This window comes from Medicago sativa, chromosome 3, assembly GCF_051527215.1.
Source record: "Medicago sativa cultivar Bolivia chromosome 3, Bolivia_mono, whole genome shotgun sequence".
Lineage (NCBI taxonomy): Eukaryota > Viridiplantae > Streptophyta > Magnoliopsida > Fabales > Fabaceae > Medicago > Medicago sativa.
The window spans coordinates 6694058-6712654 of NC_140751.1; the positions used below are offsets into that span (position 1 = coordinate 6694058).

Here is an 18597-nt window from a genome sequence, read left to right on the forward strand (position 1 = left end):
ATAATCGATAAATTTTGAATATTGTTCATTCTTTCTTTAAGTTAAACATTCTTCTTTCATCATGAAAGGATCAAGTTTGTTGAACTCTAAGAGATCAAATTAATACTTTTATATTTTGTCGACAACCAAATAGTGCTTTCGTATTAGAGATATTGACTTAATTAGATGAAAATGTTTCTATTTATCTAATTAGTTTGATAATGTAATTTTGTCCAAGAAATGACATTCTTCTCCATTTTCATTGCAAATATCCTCTTCATTCCTTCTTCTCTTTTATTTCCTACTTATCATTTGAGAGTGGGTTATGATATCATGATTCATGGTCACGAGTCATTCGTGACCATTCATACCATCCTCAAAATTGTTGTGTGGTTTTTGTAGGGATAGTACGATGGTGAACATAGACATTCATGTCAATTATAATACGTTTTCTAAGTTTTGACAGGATTCACATTATAAAATCTGCAAAAACTAGGTTTGATATAGTGAATATCAAACTTTTACAATGTGTTGCACGCTTGAGTCCAGCATCATCATTTGCAACTTTTGATGTGGACAAATTATTGACGATGGTTGAGCTTTATCAAAAATGATTTTATGAGTGTACCAAAAGTGGTGGTGCGCCATCAGCTTCAAAATCATCTTAGAAGTGTTCCAGGTGACCTCAATTTTTCAAAGTTGAAAGGATTTTCAAACCTTTGTGTGATGCTTGTGAAAAGTGAACTACATTTGATGTGGTGTACAAGCTTCTAAAGTTAGCTTTGGTTGTGTTAGTGACAACTACAAGTGTTGAACGTGTTTTCTTAACGGGAGTGGTTATGGTGCATAAGTAAAACTTATGCACCATGCATAAGCCCAGACCGGATCCGGCCCAGTAAACCAAGCCCAAACGAAAATTACTTTCTCCACCCGCGAAATTGCTTTCTCCACCATAATCATCACCTGTAACAACCTCCCGTCGCCTGTAACAAACTTCACCGGCACCGGCGAACATCATCACCGTCGTCGTTTTCCACCATCATCATCATCGTCGTCATTCACAATCTTCATCACCGTCGTCCTTTTCTGCGACTTCATCATCAACGTTCGATTCTTCCATCTTTTTTCACCATAACCGCCACCGTAACCGTCAGTCACCATAATCATCACCACCGCACTTCATCATCATCAAAATCACCTTCACGCAACCATTCTCAACTTCACGCAACCATCTTCTTCATCATTACGGTTGTAGAAACTGAACTTCAAAACTCAACAAAAATCAACAACACTCTTCAAAAATGAAATATAAACAGGTATGAACTTATCTTGAGAAGTTGAAATAATTAGAAAGTGTTTTGAAAGTGATTTTGTTAGTTAGAAACCATTTCTGTTTTGTTATTATTAGTTAGAAAACCTAGATTGACATTCTAATTTCGAATTGGGGAAAATGAAGTCAAATTAATGGTTTCAGAGTGATTAAATGTGGTGATTATAGTATGTTTTGTTTAAAAATTATGCCAAAACCATTTGCCTGTGTAAATGGTTTCTGAGATTTTCACTATGAAACCATTTTCCTGTGGAAATGGTTTCAAAGTGTTAAGTTGGTTCAATTATAGTGTTGTTGTTGTTTGTTTGTTCATGATGTAAATTGATCATGTAGATCTTGTTACTATTGGAAAATTGATCATGTAGATCTTGTTCATGATGTAAGTAGGTTCAATTATAGTGTTGTTGTTGTACTTTGTAAACACTTGTGCTGAGGAAATATGGTAAAACCATTGTGCTGAGCAAATGGTTTTGGTCAGTTGTACTCCAAAACCATTGTGCTGAGCAAATGGTTTTGGTCAGTTGTACTCCAAAACAATTGTCTGTAAATTGATCATGTAGATCTTGTTACTATTGGAAAATTGTTCATGTAGATCTTGTTCATGATGTAAGTTGATTCAATTATAGTGTTGTTGTTGTACTTTGTAAGCACTTGTGCTGACCAAATGGTTTTGGTAAACTCTGGAAAATATGCTAAAACCATTGTGCTGAGCAAATGGTTTTGATCAGTTGTACTCCAAAACCATTGGCCTGTGAAAATGGTTTTGGTGAGTAATAAGCTAAATTCATACTCCATCAGTTTTCAATCAAGTAAAATTTAGTTTACTTCAGTTTTATAACATAAGTTTTATAGAATCAGTTTTCAATTCAATGATCCTTTACTTCAGTTTTATAGCATCAGTTTTGTGTTTTATAGCATCAGTTTACTTCTGAAGTTTTAACAGTAATTTTCAATGATTCAACCATAAGCTTTGTATGTAAAACCATTGGCCTGTGGATATGGTTTTGGTAAGTTATACTCCAAAACCATTGGCCTGTGGATATGGTTTTGGTGAGTAATCATCAGTTTTATAGCATTGAGCTAATAAATCACAGATTGAATATTCACATTGAGATAAAAACATCACATATTGAATATTCACATTGAAATAACAACATCACAGGTTGAATGATTCAAATCTGTGATTTTATCTCAGATTGAATGAGTTAAAAATCACAGATAAAAACATCACAGATTGAATGAGTTAAAACTGATGATTACTCCAAAACAATTGGCAATGATTCAATCTAGTACAATTCAGTTTACTTGAGTTTTATAACTTGAGTTTTATAGCATCAATTTTCAATTCAATGATCCTTTACTTCAATTTTATAGAATCAGTTTTCGATTCAATGATTCAACAGTAATTTTGTATATTCAACAGTAATTTTCACAGATTGCATCGAATTAATAGAATAAATCGAATTAAGAGAATAACTCGCCGGATAATTACGTCGGAGTGAATAACGTCGGAGAAGGTGAGTAATACGTCGCAGAGAAAGATGAGAATCACGTCGGAGTGAATAATCACGGCTAAGAATCAAGTTGCAGATTCGAGAAACAGTGAGAATAGCGGTGCCGGCGATGGATTTCTGAATCGGAAGAATCAAGATGGAGAAAGCGAATAAGGGTGAATAACGTCGAATAGTAGGATGAGTAAGGGAAGAATCACGTCGAAGAAGCAAGCGACGCTGAGAATCACGTCGGAATGGCAAGAAACCGGTGAGAAACCGGTGAGAATCTTGATTGCGCCGGCGACGGAATATGGAAACGGTGAAATTCTCGATCTGGAAAGGGAAGAAACGCTGTAGCAAGCAGAAAGCATAAGATTAAAACACGTGTACAAAATCCGACGGTTATGATATATTTGGGCTGAAGCATCAGATTATAACATCTGTCATTGATCTAATGGTTCAGATTGGCTTATGCATGGTGCATATAAATATCCTTATGCATAATAACTTGTGCCTTTCTTAACTATGAAATATCTGAAGAGTCAACTATGTAATAAGATGAGTGGTCAATGATTAAATGATCATCTTACAACTTTTATATAAACATAAGTTCTTGTTATAGTTAGTAATGATATTATTTTAGTTCGCTTTCAACAAATGGGTGATAGACTATTACATAAATTTAGAGACTAAGTCAACACGATTTCAAGAACGAAATGTGATCATTATTCAATCTACATTACCATAGTAACATTACATCTCCACTACAAGTGGTGTCATGTATGAAGTTTAAATGTAAATGCACAAGACAAATGGTGAAACAAAACATGCATGTTCATGTTCATGTTCATATCTTACTCCTCATTCTCACCAACCTTGCCAATGTCTCTTGAGCAGCCAAGGTTTGTGCATGGTTATGTCCAAGCATCACAGTTCTAATACTAATACATGTTCTGCAAAGTTCCTTACCACTGTCTAAATGTCCTCCTCTAGCTAACAGCTTAGCTCTTGTCTCAAGTAATGTTGCCTTCAATAAGGTAACATCCTGCCAAACATATTCATCCACTTTTTGTCGTCTTTGCAACCTTTTTTTCCAACAAATCGAGTCGTGAGACCAATCTTGAATTTGAGTTACAAAGGACTTTTCAACTTCTTCAAGTGCATTGGTGCAAACTTTTAGGAGTTCTAAAGACGAATTGCATCTCGAAAACGCAGTGAAGGCTTGAATCGCGAGCGGAAGAGCTGTTCTTTTGATGTATAAAACCATGTCGGTCGCCTTTAGCTCCACAACCGGAGGTTCGGATTTGAATCCAAAAACAAGAAAAGCTGATTCCCATAAATGATCCGAGATTGCATGGTTGTTCATTTTTCTTACTCCTTGAATTGCAGCCTTTGCGAATTTCAAACCACCTGTTCTTTTAGCAAATGTTTGTGTTATGGAATGGAAATGAAGCCAACATCCATCATCATGTAGATTAGTCCTTTTTGCTAGTCCAAACCTCACGAGAAGCGCAGCCGAATCTTCTTCGTCTTTCCACGTCCGCGACGATACAAAACAACTCGATGTTAGGCTCATACAGTTTGTCCACTTCTTGAGATGATTTTCACTTGTTGATAAACTCTTTGCTGCATTGGCTAACAAATTTGCTGAAACTGGAGCAGGAGAAAACCAACCACCGACAAGAAGCATTCTTATAGCAAGAAAATTTCCTTTTTCTTTAGTTTTCTCCAAAGTTTCTAAACAAAAAAGGAGTGTCTTCATGAGGAAAGGATTGTTCTTGCACCATTGTTCTTGTGCAATACTGATACAACATGATCTTGAATCTGCATTGAGTGAAACTTGGTTTATAGCCTCAAAGAGTGCAGAAGGACCAATTCCAAGTTCTGATAACAATGAACCAATCATCATCAAACCAAAACTCAACCTACCAAGTTTCTCATAGAATTTTTCAAGGAAGTTTACCTCATCAATTGAATACTCTTTTCTTTTTCTTCCTCTTATCAAAATCATTGCATCAGATAATGGCAATGGAGGAAGGTGAATGGTATCATAGTTCTTTACCTTGGAAAGCCTTGTAGTAATAATAACATGAGTCCCTCCTGTGTTGTTTTTCGGTATCAAATCATACAGATCTTTTCCTTCCCACCATTCCTCTTCAGTCTCAAGATTATCAATTATCAACAAGTAAGGTGTATCACCAAAAAGCTCCCTCTTTATTCTCTTGAACGCTTCGAGTTCCTGCTCTTCAAAGCTGCGAATTCGACCCCTTTCAATCTCGGAATCAGCACCAACATCCAAACCGAAATTTCGTGATAAGTTCAGTATGTTCTGTCTGAGATTTCTAGCTTCACCACCAATCCACAAAACCATCTTGTACCTTTGGTAATATCTATGAGCAAATTCTAATGCCAATTCAGATTTTCCAATTCCAGAAACTCCACTAATGCAAATCACACTACTACTACACAAACTCTTGTAGTTGTAGCTTCCACTCTTTGACTTCTTATTCTTCAACCTCTTCAATGAATTGTTTCCTATCATTGGTTGTTCAATCCAAGCCTCTAAATTTGGTTCTTTGTTCCTCCCTATCTCTAAGCTTATATACCTTCCACCACCGCCTTTTCCAACCGTAGTTTCACTTTCTTCATCTGCAAGTCCTTCAGATTGTCCGCTGCCACTTGCTCTACAATGATCTTGAACTTGTTGGTCCATAAAACAATTCCTACTTCCAAAAAGTAAACCTTCAATCTCCATAATCTCTTTCTCTCTTCCAACAAAATATGCATTCCTTGGAAAAGGTAATAAACTCTCAAATCCTAGCATATTATGATTATCCTTATGACCAACATTCTTCCTACCAAGTCTTGCTCTTAAAATACTCGAAACTTTCGATATGCAACTTCTTAAATTACCATCATTAGCCTCTAGACAAAACTCATTGCACTTGATGAGTCCATCCATCGCTTCTTTACATTCTTTATCAATTGAATTGCAATTAAGAAGTGACAGAATCTCAGCAGGTAATGTATCAAAGAATATAGGAATCAAGTTCTTCTTTTGAGCAAAGAATCTCACCTCTTCCATGCTTAAACGGTTGAGGAAACTCGAACTTGTGACGATCACCAAACCGAAAGCAACCGAGCAAATGACTCTATCAGCAATCTCATGGCTTTGAATATCTGAATACTTTGATCTATCAGCAAGTAAACAATCAATACCTTGAAGCTCAAGCTCAGATTTAAGCCACTTGCAAAAGCGAATAAGATTCGGATTTTGTCCATGGAATCCAATGTAGACATCACAGCTTCCAAGTTTGGAGTTTGTGGTAGCAGGGGAAACAGAGTTCTTTGCAAATGAAACCCTAGGAACTGGAAATGAGAATGAAATTCTTGGAGGAACTGTTTCAGGAACACATGTCATGAATTTGAGTTTTGTATCAGAAGTGTCATCAGAAAACTCATAAGGATCAGAAGGAGGGGTGTAGGAACTACTAGGAACATCTTCTGGTGTGGAAGGATTTGTAGTGGTGAAGGTGGATGTAGTAATAGTACTAGTAGTAGGGTTTGGAACTGTGGCTCTTGGAGATATATATGGAGATTGCAATGCTGAAACAAATGCTGATGAAGGTGGAGAAACAAGAGGTGATTCATAAGGTGATGATTCTATGGAAGTTTTTGTGTTTGGTGAAGGTAAATTTGAAGCATTGTCTTCACCTTGTTTTTTGATGCTAGTTGGTGCAATCTTGATTTTGAGTTTGTTACTAGAGATTCCTATCTGGTTGCTACCACCTTGATATTCCTCTCTATCACTTTCCATGAATAAGAACTCTTTCAATTCAAAGATAGCTAGTAAAATGAAAATGAACTGTTTATGGAATTTGGATTAGAACTAGTTCTCACCATAGGTACACATGATAACCTCCTCAAAGATTGCCCTAAGCAAAATTTGTTTCTTTAATCAGTAATTAGCAATAACCTCTAATGAATTACTAGGTCTAGCGCAAGTGGTTGATGCATAATGTGTCGGTAGTTTACACCTAATAAAAGAAAACTTCCTCTAATGTTTATGTAGGTCAAAAATAAATTTCATAGGGTAGGGTATATAGGTCTTTCAAAGGTACCATTATTTGCTGCAAGGAAACAGAAGACTTGAATAATGTGTCTGATTGAATCTGACCAAAACCATTATTTTCTGCAATGCTAGACAATGATAGAAAACATATCATACACAAGAGGCTGCTTGCATGTGTAGCACAGATTTATGGCTTGGATTTTAGTATCTGAGTCTTTCTTCAATGATTCACACCAATAGCACTTGCACACACAAACTAGTACTCATGTTGTGTGATTGAATAAATGAACTTCAGCTTCTAGATTTGGTCATGCTATGATGATATCTGTGATGAAAAAAACATAAATTAATGAATATCTAAAATATTTATTAGCATAAAAATATTTATTGCACATTACTATGCTAACCTTTTTCAAAGCATGATATGATTGTTGATGATAATGATGCTAATATGTACTTCTGCTCTGAACCATTGAAATGTTTTCCTCAGCTTTCTACTATTTTTGGCTGAGAGTTGGAAGTGAAGTAAAAAAAGTGATAGCACTTCTCTATGTTTCAACTTCAACTCCAATGTACTGTACTCTTGAAAGAAAGAGCCTGAGAGAAGAAAAAAACACATGACTCTTCTGTGTCCATTTCCAAGATTTAGATACCCTATAGTAACAATCTTGCCTACTCATGCGGTCAGAACATCGATGGTCATTGAATCAAGATCGAACAGTGCATAAAACAAACAATTTTAATTTTCTTTTAAACTCTAAAATATAAGCTTAAAATATAAACCATTTGATCTCGATACAACAGCGATTAATATGTTAACTTTATAAATGTGTAGGATAATGACCACAGTGGATCCAAATCTTCACTTCTAGGGTTTCTCTCTCATCCATATATGTGTGCAGGGAATCTAACATGGGGAGTTGATTGATTCTGCAAGGTTTGAATTCAACTTGGAAAACTGTTTTCTCTGACAACATATGGACATATATATTAAACAAACACTTGAAGAAAACAAGGTTGGTGTTACTACCAAAAAAAGAAAAATAAAAGCAAGTATGGTGTAGTATTTCAATAATAATAGTTTAATAGGGCAATTTTAATTTTTGTCTTATGCACTTGGCTTTGCATTATATGAGTTGTTGCAACTTGCAATTGCAAATGAAAACTACTCACGCCGTCCCATGATACATGACCCAGTTGACCCTATTACACATGTCAATGCATAATTTTAAGTTTAAATATTTTGAATAATATGGTAGAAAAAATTATGAAAATTTGATATTTTGAAAATACTCATCGAGACGAATCTAACAACGTCTTATATGATATTATTTATCTTTGTATATTAGTAGAAAAATATGGTCAAACTAAGTTAGGTCAAAATTGAAAATTTTCAAATGGTCATCTATTACGGGACGAAGGGAGTATATTCTATGTAAACTTGTTTATAGCACACCGGCCAACGAATTGAATTAGAATTTGTATCAAAAAACGAAAATTGAACATAATCAACTAATAGTTTTTTATTTGAAGAGGCATAATCAACTAATAGTATATTTGGTTTCACTTCAACAGAGGCTAAAATTGATTATAGAGACCTAGAATCGATTCATACTTAATTGTTACTTTCTGATAGAATTACTTTTGCCTCTTAGGAGTGGAAATAGGTTAGGTCCCGTCGGACTTTATAAGTCATGAGTCTGGCTTGCTATAAAAAGTAGGTTCGAACATGGCCTTGAACATTTCTCTTTTGGCCCTCCTGACATATCTTAGGTCCCTTAAATACACGCCCGTAGTTATCTATCATATGTGTGTTTTTTAGAAAAATGTACATCGAGTAGATAACTATCAGATGTGAATTTAGGTGGCCTTAGAGATATTGAGAGGGCCTAAAGAGAAACACCCCCTGGCATTTGGCCTCTAATAGGCCAATTTTTAAGATACAACCTTTTTGAAGGTCTATCAAGCTCAAAAGTTTATTTAAAAGTCTACTTATATTAAGGCCTAAACTCACATCCTCTACGTAGGTCATTTTTATAAAGTTCTGGATATGATATTCGTCAAATAAATGACAAGAATGTTGTAAACGTGATTTTTTTTTTTACAGAAAATAGTAATTTAAATGATTATGGTCATAGTTAAACGAGTTGATAACATAAAAGGAACCAATTGAATAAAATGGATTGTATTCTGAAATTTACTAATATTAACAAAAAAATTGTTAATATAAAGTATTTTTTTCAAATATAATGCAGAGATTAATCCCTCGAACTTTGTGGGACTCAAATGAGGGCAAATTCTTCCTAATAATTTATGCATCTGTATATCTGCATCGTATCGTACCCATATTTAAGACGAATACGATTTTTTTTCTTTTCAATTTGGTGTGGTCTGGTACGTAGCCTAGTCAAACTTCACAATTTACTTTTTTTAATAAATTTTTTCCACTAAAATATTTCATGGACTAAATGTAAAAAGGTGTTTTGATCGGAGTTAAAATATAATTCGTCTGTCACGTTATAAAAGTGACTTTTGAGCGTAAAGACACCATGCATATGGTTTAATATGGCACGTCGAATCAATCTCGTGCCCAAGATCATCCCATGTATCCATTTATATTTTTGAAAAAAAATAAATAGAAAATCAACCGGAATGAAACCTAAATCATGATCCACATTACGACCCACTCTTTCGTTAGACTAAATTGGGTTTAAAACGATGTTTATAAGGTTTTTATGATAATAATTTACGAAAAAACAATTTGGTACTCTAATGAATGTTCAAGTGTGAAGGACAATATAATTAAATTGTGACATCAAAGTCAAAGTGCTGTTTCTGAAACATCAAACTCAGAACGTAAAAGAAAGCATTTTGATACTCAAGAAAAGCTATGAAAACTTCTGAAGACTTAGAAGTTGTCATGAAGAAAGGTCAACAAGAAGTCAAAGCTCTAATCAGAAGATGCATCAAGCCTTTAAGACTCTAATGAGAACAAATTTTGATGGAATCAGACTATGAAGGAAACAAATTCTGAAAAATGCGTCAGCAGTCTGCGAGATGTTGACCAATCTTGTCTTATTATAAATAAATGTCGCTTTCAAGTTATGATCGTATTGTATGTCTTCTATTGAGCACGTGCAGAAACTAACAAAGAACTTCAATGACAAAAAGAATGTAACAGATCATTCATAAAGAAGCAAAAGGCTCATCTAGTACTATTCAACTACATTATCCATTAGAGGCAAAAGCATCTCAAGGACGAATTTGACATGCTTGCACTCTTCAAATAATGACTCTCTCATTCTCTCATATAAAAAGACCTGAGCAGTTTGAAGAACCTAAAAGTTTTCACATAATTTACAAGTGTCAAAACTCTGTCAAATTCAAAAGCGCACAAACACATAGAAAATTCTTATGAACTTTATATCTCAAAATTTCTTAGGGTCAACTTTAAGTTTTGTTTACCACTCCCTGTGTACAAAGGGTAAACACATTCTCATTTATTTGTTAAATTTTGATTGCATAAATCATCTTGTGTGAGACAAGGGAGTCTCAAACTTGTTTGTTTGAGCAGTTGTAATCTTGTTTGATTATAGTGAAAAATTTCTTGAAAATGCATGAGGACGTGACTAACCTCGGATTGTGAGGTGAATCATGATATCTTAACTACTGTGTTTTGTTAGAACACTTAGAAATATATTTTGTGTGATTATCTTAAGTCTTAACTACTATGTTTTGTTTGAACAGTTAGAAAAATATTTCTTTAAAAAATTAACACAATTCAACTTTCTTTTTGTGTTTTTTCCACCTTTAAATTTGTTCATTTAAAAAATTAAAGAAAAAAATTAAAAACAGCAAGAATCGAATTAACTTTTATCTAATTTATTTCCTATTTTAATTGTGGTACTCATAGGTGGTTATAGATAGAGAGAGTCCCTTCTTATATATACTAGTGTAGTGACCCGTGCTAAGCACGGGATTACTCATAAGGACTCAACGATGACTTTCATATTTTGACATATATAACACTATTATGTAATTTGGTGAATAATCGTTAATATGAAAAAGATTTGAATTGTTTTTTTAAACAAAAAAAGATTTTAATAGTTAATTTGGTGAGTTTGTTGAGATATTTTTGTAAAAATAAAATAAAATAAAAATTAGATTTGGTTTGTTGAGATATATATATGCAAAATAAAATAGGAGGGAAATTGAATTCATAAGATAATGCCACTTGTCAATTGTCCTAATAAAAATAACATTTCTTTAGATAGTAGATACACAATAAATAGTGGTTACTATTTTTTTCTTATGTTAAATAGATATGCACAATAAATAATGGTTACTATTTTTTTTCTTCATGTACTTCATAGATTGAAATCTTAATATACCCTAAAAATAAAAAGATTGAAATCTCTATTAAATTATTAAATAAACGGACTTCACGACTTAAAATATTCTTAATTCTGAAGTCTTTTTTTTGAACAAGAATTCTGAAGTCTTTTAGTTTAACTTAAAATGGAAATGGATATCTCCATCTAATCAAGTTCAGTTACTACATAAATTGAATATCTCCGTACTATAGTACTACTGTGTAGGGCATCTATCTATCTGTGCAAGCGTCTGACACAATCTTAAACTATTTGCACCGGAAATTGGACCAAAGACGAGTCCACTTGAACCACTGCCACGCAGACATAGCAATTCTCCCTCCAACATCTCGTGTACTTATACGTGTTGAGATAGGATTTCACTTGGTGACATAGTTTTTTTATTTTTATTTTATTTTTTATAATAGTGACATTAATGAAATTTAGATTAGAAAATAAATGATGGATAAATGATTGAAAAAGATAAGAACAATGTCATCAAAAGTTAGGTTACACAAGTGTTATCCGATGAAAGAATAGAATACGAAGTTAACACAAATTTTAAACACATATACAAAAAATCATCATTTCGTCCTAAATTATATGACGTTTTGTACATTTCACTTATATTAAGAAATGTGATTAACTTTATATGAATAAAAAACAAGGTCATGCTAACCCATGCCTCGGGGCATTGGTTAAGCAGACTATAAGAGGAAAGCATTACTAAAAAAAGGAAACTTTTTATGGATTGATTACACAATTTTCACTACATTAATTACTATAAAATTTCTTTTTTTAGTATCCTTAACCAGTGCTCCGGGGGCACCGGTTAGCATTTCCCTAAAAAATATTATGAGTTATTTTACAAAATTATCCTTATTAAATAATATGAGAAAAATAAATTAAAGAATTAAAATAACATCCCCTATGTCCCATTATAAGCGAGTTTCTTGTTTATTTCACACATATTAAGAAAAAGTGTATAGTTGAAAGAGAGAGAAAAATGGTTTTGAGCTATGAAGCCCAGATACATGATACGATACGGCACTGATACATCGATACGAGAAATTTTTTAAAATTAAAGATACATTACGCCTGAGATACTTCAATAAAAAATTAAATTTAAACTACATATTAAAACTTAAAATACAAAATATGGACTAAATTATCAATCGCTTGTGTCCACAAGTTAAAAAGTTAAAAATAGAATTAAATTAACATAAATTTTGTCTTAAAAAGATAAGATTTTAAATTTCTAAGATATAGAATGCACAATTTTCAATAAAATGTTTCTGTGTTTAGTTTCTTACCTTACGTTATAAGGGGAAAAGTTAACATTTCTCTTATTTTAAAAATGTACATTAAATAACTATTTTCCTTTCTATTTTTTCTTAAATGTGGTGTGTTTATACTAAATGTCAGAATTTTTTTTAAGAGAAAAATGTCTAAATATTTGTGATCTACTAAATATGTGTCTTAATCAATAATATTTACTTTCCTTTTACTCCATCCGTCCTAAATTATATGTCGTTTTAGGAAAAAAATTGTCTTAAATTATATGTCGCTTTATAATACAAATGAAGCATTAATGTTGCTTTTCCTATTATATCTTTAACTATTTATTATTATCTCTTAATTTATCTTTCTTATACAATTTCCTAAAGATGATTTTATAAAACAACTCAAAATGATAATATCTCTTTCTCATACAAAATTAATTACTTTTCTTAAGATATGTTAAATGATTAAAACATCTTATAATTTGAGACGGAGAGAGTAATATTTACTTTTAATCCTAATGTTACTCGAGAAATAAAATACACTAAAAGTTTCTCTACATGGATTGTATTTCCTTTTAATATTTACTTTCCTTTTCAGTTGCTATCTTCCTTCTAACCACCTTTGGCTGTTAGTAGTTTATTGGTCCGTTAATATACGACTAATTTACAAAAATCATGGGTGTTAAAAAAAGTCGTTGGAGTAATAAATTTGTCTGAAAAAGTATTACTATTACTAAATTGTCTTGGGAAATGTTAACTTGTGCCATTGAGGCATAAGTTAAGAAGGCAAATGTAGAAAGTTTTTCTTGGAACTTGTGCATTCAATGTCTTAAAAGTTATAAAAGTTATACTTTCAATATAAAATTTATTTTAAATTTCCTTTTTAAGCTCCTTAACTTGTGCCCTAAGGGCACAAGTTAACATGACCCAATTGTCTTTTATGTATAAATGCATTCAACATTGATCTTTCATATTTCAAGATAATTAAAGTATTAATGGGTATAGTTGGTAAAAGAGTGATGAATACGTCTAAATTTTTTTAGGTAGCCTTGTATTTAGGGTTCTACTTTGGTGCCATAGTTGTGTGTCATTGGTGCCATCTCCACCACACACACACATCACACACACATCCCCACACCCATCAACACACATCAACGGCCAGGATTGCACCAATGACACCCAAACAATGTCATGGAAGTATTTTCCTTGTATTTAGGGGCAACCACTTTTTTTTTAAAATAATCTTATAATTAGGAACGGAGGAAATGGTTCTCAATCAATGTTTGTTTAAATATAAATTTATCTCACATCTAAATTAGAATCCTAGAAGATCTCTTGCACAACTCACTAAGTTCAAGATGAAGGTTATCTTAAGTGACAATGTTGCTTCGTTATTAGATGAACACATTTTTCATCTGAAAGCTTTATTTGTGTTATTTCAAAGTGAAATCAATGATAATGAAGCGATCGCAATCATACGGAGGAAGTAAAGGTTCAACAAGAGAATTAGGTTATAAACTCTAAGTTTATCTCTTCTACTTTAATATGGAGTATGATACTATTTATTCCATTATTGTTTGTGTTAGAATTTTATTATTTAAATCTATAAAGAAATTAGTATACTCTCTAATCGCTATTATTGATGCATATAACATATCAAAGGCAGGGGCGGACTTGCATAAGTTTTGGTTGGTTATAGAGACTGGAATGTTTAAAAAAAAAATTAGAAATTTTTAATTTAATGACGGAAGTTTCGGTCGCTAAAGCATAAATTCGGTTACTAACTGGATTAGTGACATATAGAGGGACCGAAATGTCGGTTGCCAATGTATAAACTATTACAATTTGGTCACAAATTTGATTAACGACGAAAATGATGACTGAAATTTTAGTTGCTAAAATATAAATTTTTTAAAATCAATCGATATTTGTTTAGCCACAATGAAACATTGTTCCTGGATCTTCCCCGATCAAAATGGACATTTCATTTTTCTTAAAAAAGTGATGAAGCCAATAAACCGATAAAACAAATTTATCAAGTTGCACATATTCTTTGTAAGGATAAAGTTTTAAAAGAAAGGGGTATAACTGAGAATGATGTGATTTACAATTACAATTTATGTTGTAATACATCAGCTTTGAATTTTGAGGTACTTCATATGTCATTCCAATGAAATATTAATAGAATGTTTTTTTTTCTTTTTTCTTTTTCTAAATCATCATACACGGAGTTAGCAAAAAATACCAAACTCATGGTGAGGTCTAGATTACCCTCTTTTGTTTAGGGGGTATTTATCCTTTCAAGATATCAACCAATCAAAATGTAATATACAAATGTAACATTCAATATCAAATAAATGAGTCAACTTTTCTATAAAAAAAATCAATTTTAATAAGGTAACTTTTAATTTTTATTTAATTATATTTAGGTATACAATCTTAATTAATTTACACTATAGGGCTTGTAACAATTAAAATTTCACATCAAATTCAACTCATAAATATTTATTTTTTAGGATGCAAAATTAATAAGTTTTTGGAATACTTTTAAAACATGATTTGTTTTTTAATTAAAAACAAAAATGTGTAGCCAATTTTTCTCTACAAAAAAAAAATTGTTCCTAATTTGTACTTCCACGGATAAGTTGATATAACAAATTTCCACCAATATTTGTATTTTTGTTGCAAAATTAATAAGTCTTTGGAATACTTTAAAATTTTAAATATTATTTGTTTTTTTAATCTACTAACAATATATAAAAAAATTATTGAAAAAACAATATATTTATTAAAAAAATATATCAAAATCGAAATCCAACAAAATTTCATAAGTGTCCTTCTTAAAAGCCAATATATTATCATGATAATTACAGACAACTATTTTTTCAATTCCACACAACAAATTTAAATATCTACTTTTACTACTAATCTACTGCTACGAATACTATAATAAGATAATTAGAAAATCTTACTCGAGTAAAATTTCATAATAATCCTCACAATCTTCTTAATTTTATGGGTTTAATCGTCATTTTACAAAATAAAATACAAATTTATTCATTTTGAAAAAATTATTATATATATTTTTGTTTATCTTTCTAGCCTAACTAATTCTCTATGTATCTTCATTTATCAGATTTATCACTTCCAAGCCTAACTAATTCTCTATATCGTCATTTTATTCTCATCTATTTTAATATCTTAATCTTAATAATTTGCACATTTAAAAAATTAATAGAAACGATACAATAATGTTAATTTTTTTAAAAATAACCATCAGTTTTCAAAATTTAAGCATATCAACTTTCTCATATCGGTATACATAAAATTTGATTTTGGAAATATAAGCACATCAAGTCTACAATGAGTGCTGTGTAAATATTTAACGGTATTTTGGAGAAACAATACAGTAATGTTGATATTTTAAAAATAGTCACGAGTTTTCTAAATTTTATCATATTGACTATTAAATATTGTTAAAAAAAAAAATCTTCTACATATATAAGTATATAAAATCTTCAACGAGTGCGGTGCAAATATTTATCGGTGTTTTAAATATAAAATAAAAAGTTATTTTTTTTTAAGGAAAATAAAAAGTTATTTAATAGAAACATTACATCGATGTTGATATTTTGAAAATAGTCACGAGTTTTCAAAATTTTATCATTTCGATTTTCTCATATATGTACATAAAAATTTATTTATGCATATATAAACACAAAAAATCTGCAACGGGAGCGGTGCAAAAATTGAACGGTGTTCTGCATATAAAATAAAAAGTTATTCAATAGAAACGCTATATTAACATAAAAAATTATTTCTATTTTCTGCAGATAAATCACATAAAATCTGCAACGGGTACGGTGAAAAAATTGAACGGTGTTTTGCATATAAAATAAAAAGTTGTTTAATAGAAACACTACATTGATGTTGATAATTTAAAAATAATCATGAGTTTTAAAAAATTTATTTTATTGACTTTCTTATTATATGTGTATATAAAAATTTGTTTTCGTGTACATAAGAAAATAAAATCCACAACATACGCGATTCAAATATTTAACATTTTTTTATATATAATATATGAAATAAAAACATTTGATAGTACTAACAAAGTAATTATTTTTTATATGATTACCACAATGTTACATGACCCGTGCGTAACCGCACGGGTCTATTACTAGTTAAAAAATAAAATAAAGCATGGTAGTTTTTTTTCAAAGAAGAAAACGTGACAGTTGTTTTATTAAAAAATAAGCTATGAACTTGGCCGTTATTTTTTAAGCAATGAAAATGTTGTTTTATTAAAAAATAATTAAATTAAATTAATAGGGTTAAAATTGGAAGAAAATATAAAAAACTACCAGCTATAAGCTCGAAAGCTACTTGAAATAGCTTCTCAAAAAACGCTATAAGCTAGTGGAAAAAACTTTTTACCCAACACATCTTATTATTTCAAAACAAACTTATGAACTAGTCCAACAAGCTATAAGCTAGCTTATTCGTGTTACCAAACACAACTATGATGGGTTGAATTTGATGTGAAATTTTAATTGTTACAAGCCCTATAGTGTAAATTAATTAAGATTGTATACCTAAATATAATTAAATAAAAATTAAAAGTTACCTTATTAAAATTCATTTTTTTATAGAAAAAAATGACTCATTTATTTGACATTTAATGTTACATTTGTATTTTACATTTTGATTGGTTGATATCTCGAAGGGGTAAATACCCCCTAAATAAGAGAGGGTAATGTAGAAAAAACCCCAAACTCATAGATAAAAGCCTAATGAAATTTGCAACAGACGCGGTATAGACATTTTAATAGATTTTTTGTTATAAAATAAATAAATATTTTTTAAAAACAATGCATTAATGTTGATATTTTAAAAATATTCACGAGTTTTCTCTGTTTTAAAATATCAACCTTATGCATCAACTTCAAATGAACAGACATGTGGAAATGCTTGTGTCCTTTGCTAATTAGTAATTAGTAATTTAATCCCCAATAACATTTTATTTTTGAGAGGATTCCCTACTTACGTTATTACAAAGTAAAGAGATTAAAAGTACAAATAATAAATAAACTAATGGATCAACAATAGCAAAATTGGATATTTTTTCTTTCAACGCACAAATTTGATATTTGTTACGCTACTGCGTGTGATTTTAAAGAAAATAAATCATCACAATACAATCCATGTATTAACACCAAATTCCTAACATGAACCTAAAAATGCAAATATACTTGCATATATTTTTTCTTTAGGGGATAAGATCAAAACTTCAACTCCGACAGGATACAAGTGCAAGACATGAAAACCAACCTTCCTTATGGGAGAGAGGCAAAATCTATCTTTGTTTCGCCCCATTAGGATATGTAACAAAGTTTGAACCCAATTTTTTTAAAAGATCTGAATCTAATTGATGTTAGATCGGGGTGTGTTGATATAACCCCTACTCATTGAATTTACAATATTTATAATTTATAAATTACTCTAAAATCTAGCTAACTAGTAATAATAGTCTAACTATAGTAATAATAGTCTAACTAAATTATCCTAAAAATGTCCACAAATCCTAAATCAATCAATAAAAATGTCAAAATTATTAGGTCAAACAAGCTTATGAGAGTTTGAGCTCCAACTTCCCTATTTGATTGCGTGGATTTTCAATAACTATATTTTTTTTAGGGGAATTACTAATTTTATCTTAAAAGAACTTTAATTAATGGGTCTTGTTAACGAGTGCCCCCGGGGCACTCTTTAAGCATCCTAAAATTAGTAATTATTCTTTTGAAAAGTCAACTGCTACAATTTCCAATGCATTCAATACACAACTTATCATTAAAAACTTGCTATTTAAAGTGCTTAAAGAGTGTCCCGGGGGCACTCGTTAACATTTCCCTTAATTAATTAAACATTTAAATCCCTAATCACGTTTTTTTTGTGTGGTTGCTAATAATCCCTAATCACGTTTTTATTACAAAGTTAAGAGAAGAAAGTATAAATAATAAAAAAACTAACGGTGGCTCTAAAACGTGACGCAAAGACAAACCCCAACCTC

At 31.1% G+C, this 18597-nt stretch overlaps 1 protein-coding gene across 1 annotated transcript; it reads right to left on the reverse strand.

Moving 5' to 3' along the window:
• Positions 1 to 3505: 3505 nt before the first annotated feature.
• LOC146935276 (P-loop containing nucleoside triphosphate hydrolases superfamily protein) lies at positions 3506 to 7878 on the reverse strand. The gene is made up of 2 exons (XM_085750458.1): positions 7282 to 7878; positions 3506 to 7199 (listed from the first exon to the last, which is right to left on the reverse strand). The coding sequence occupies exon 2, from the start codon at positions 6617 to 6619 to the stop codon at positions 3650 to 3652; it is 2970 nt and encodes a 989-aa protein (XP_085606584.1). The 5' UTR covers positions 6620 to 7199; positions 7282 to 7878; the 3' UTR covers positions 3506 to 3649.
• Between the last annotated feature and the right edge of the window lie 10719 nt (positions 7879 to 18597).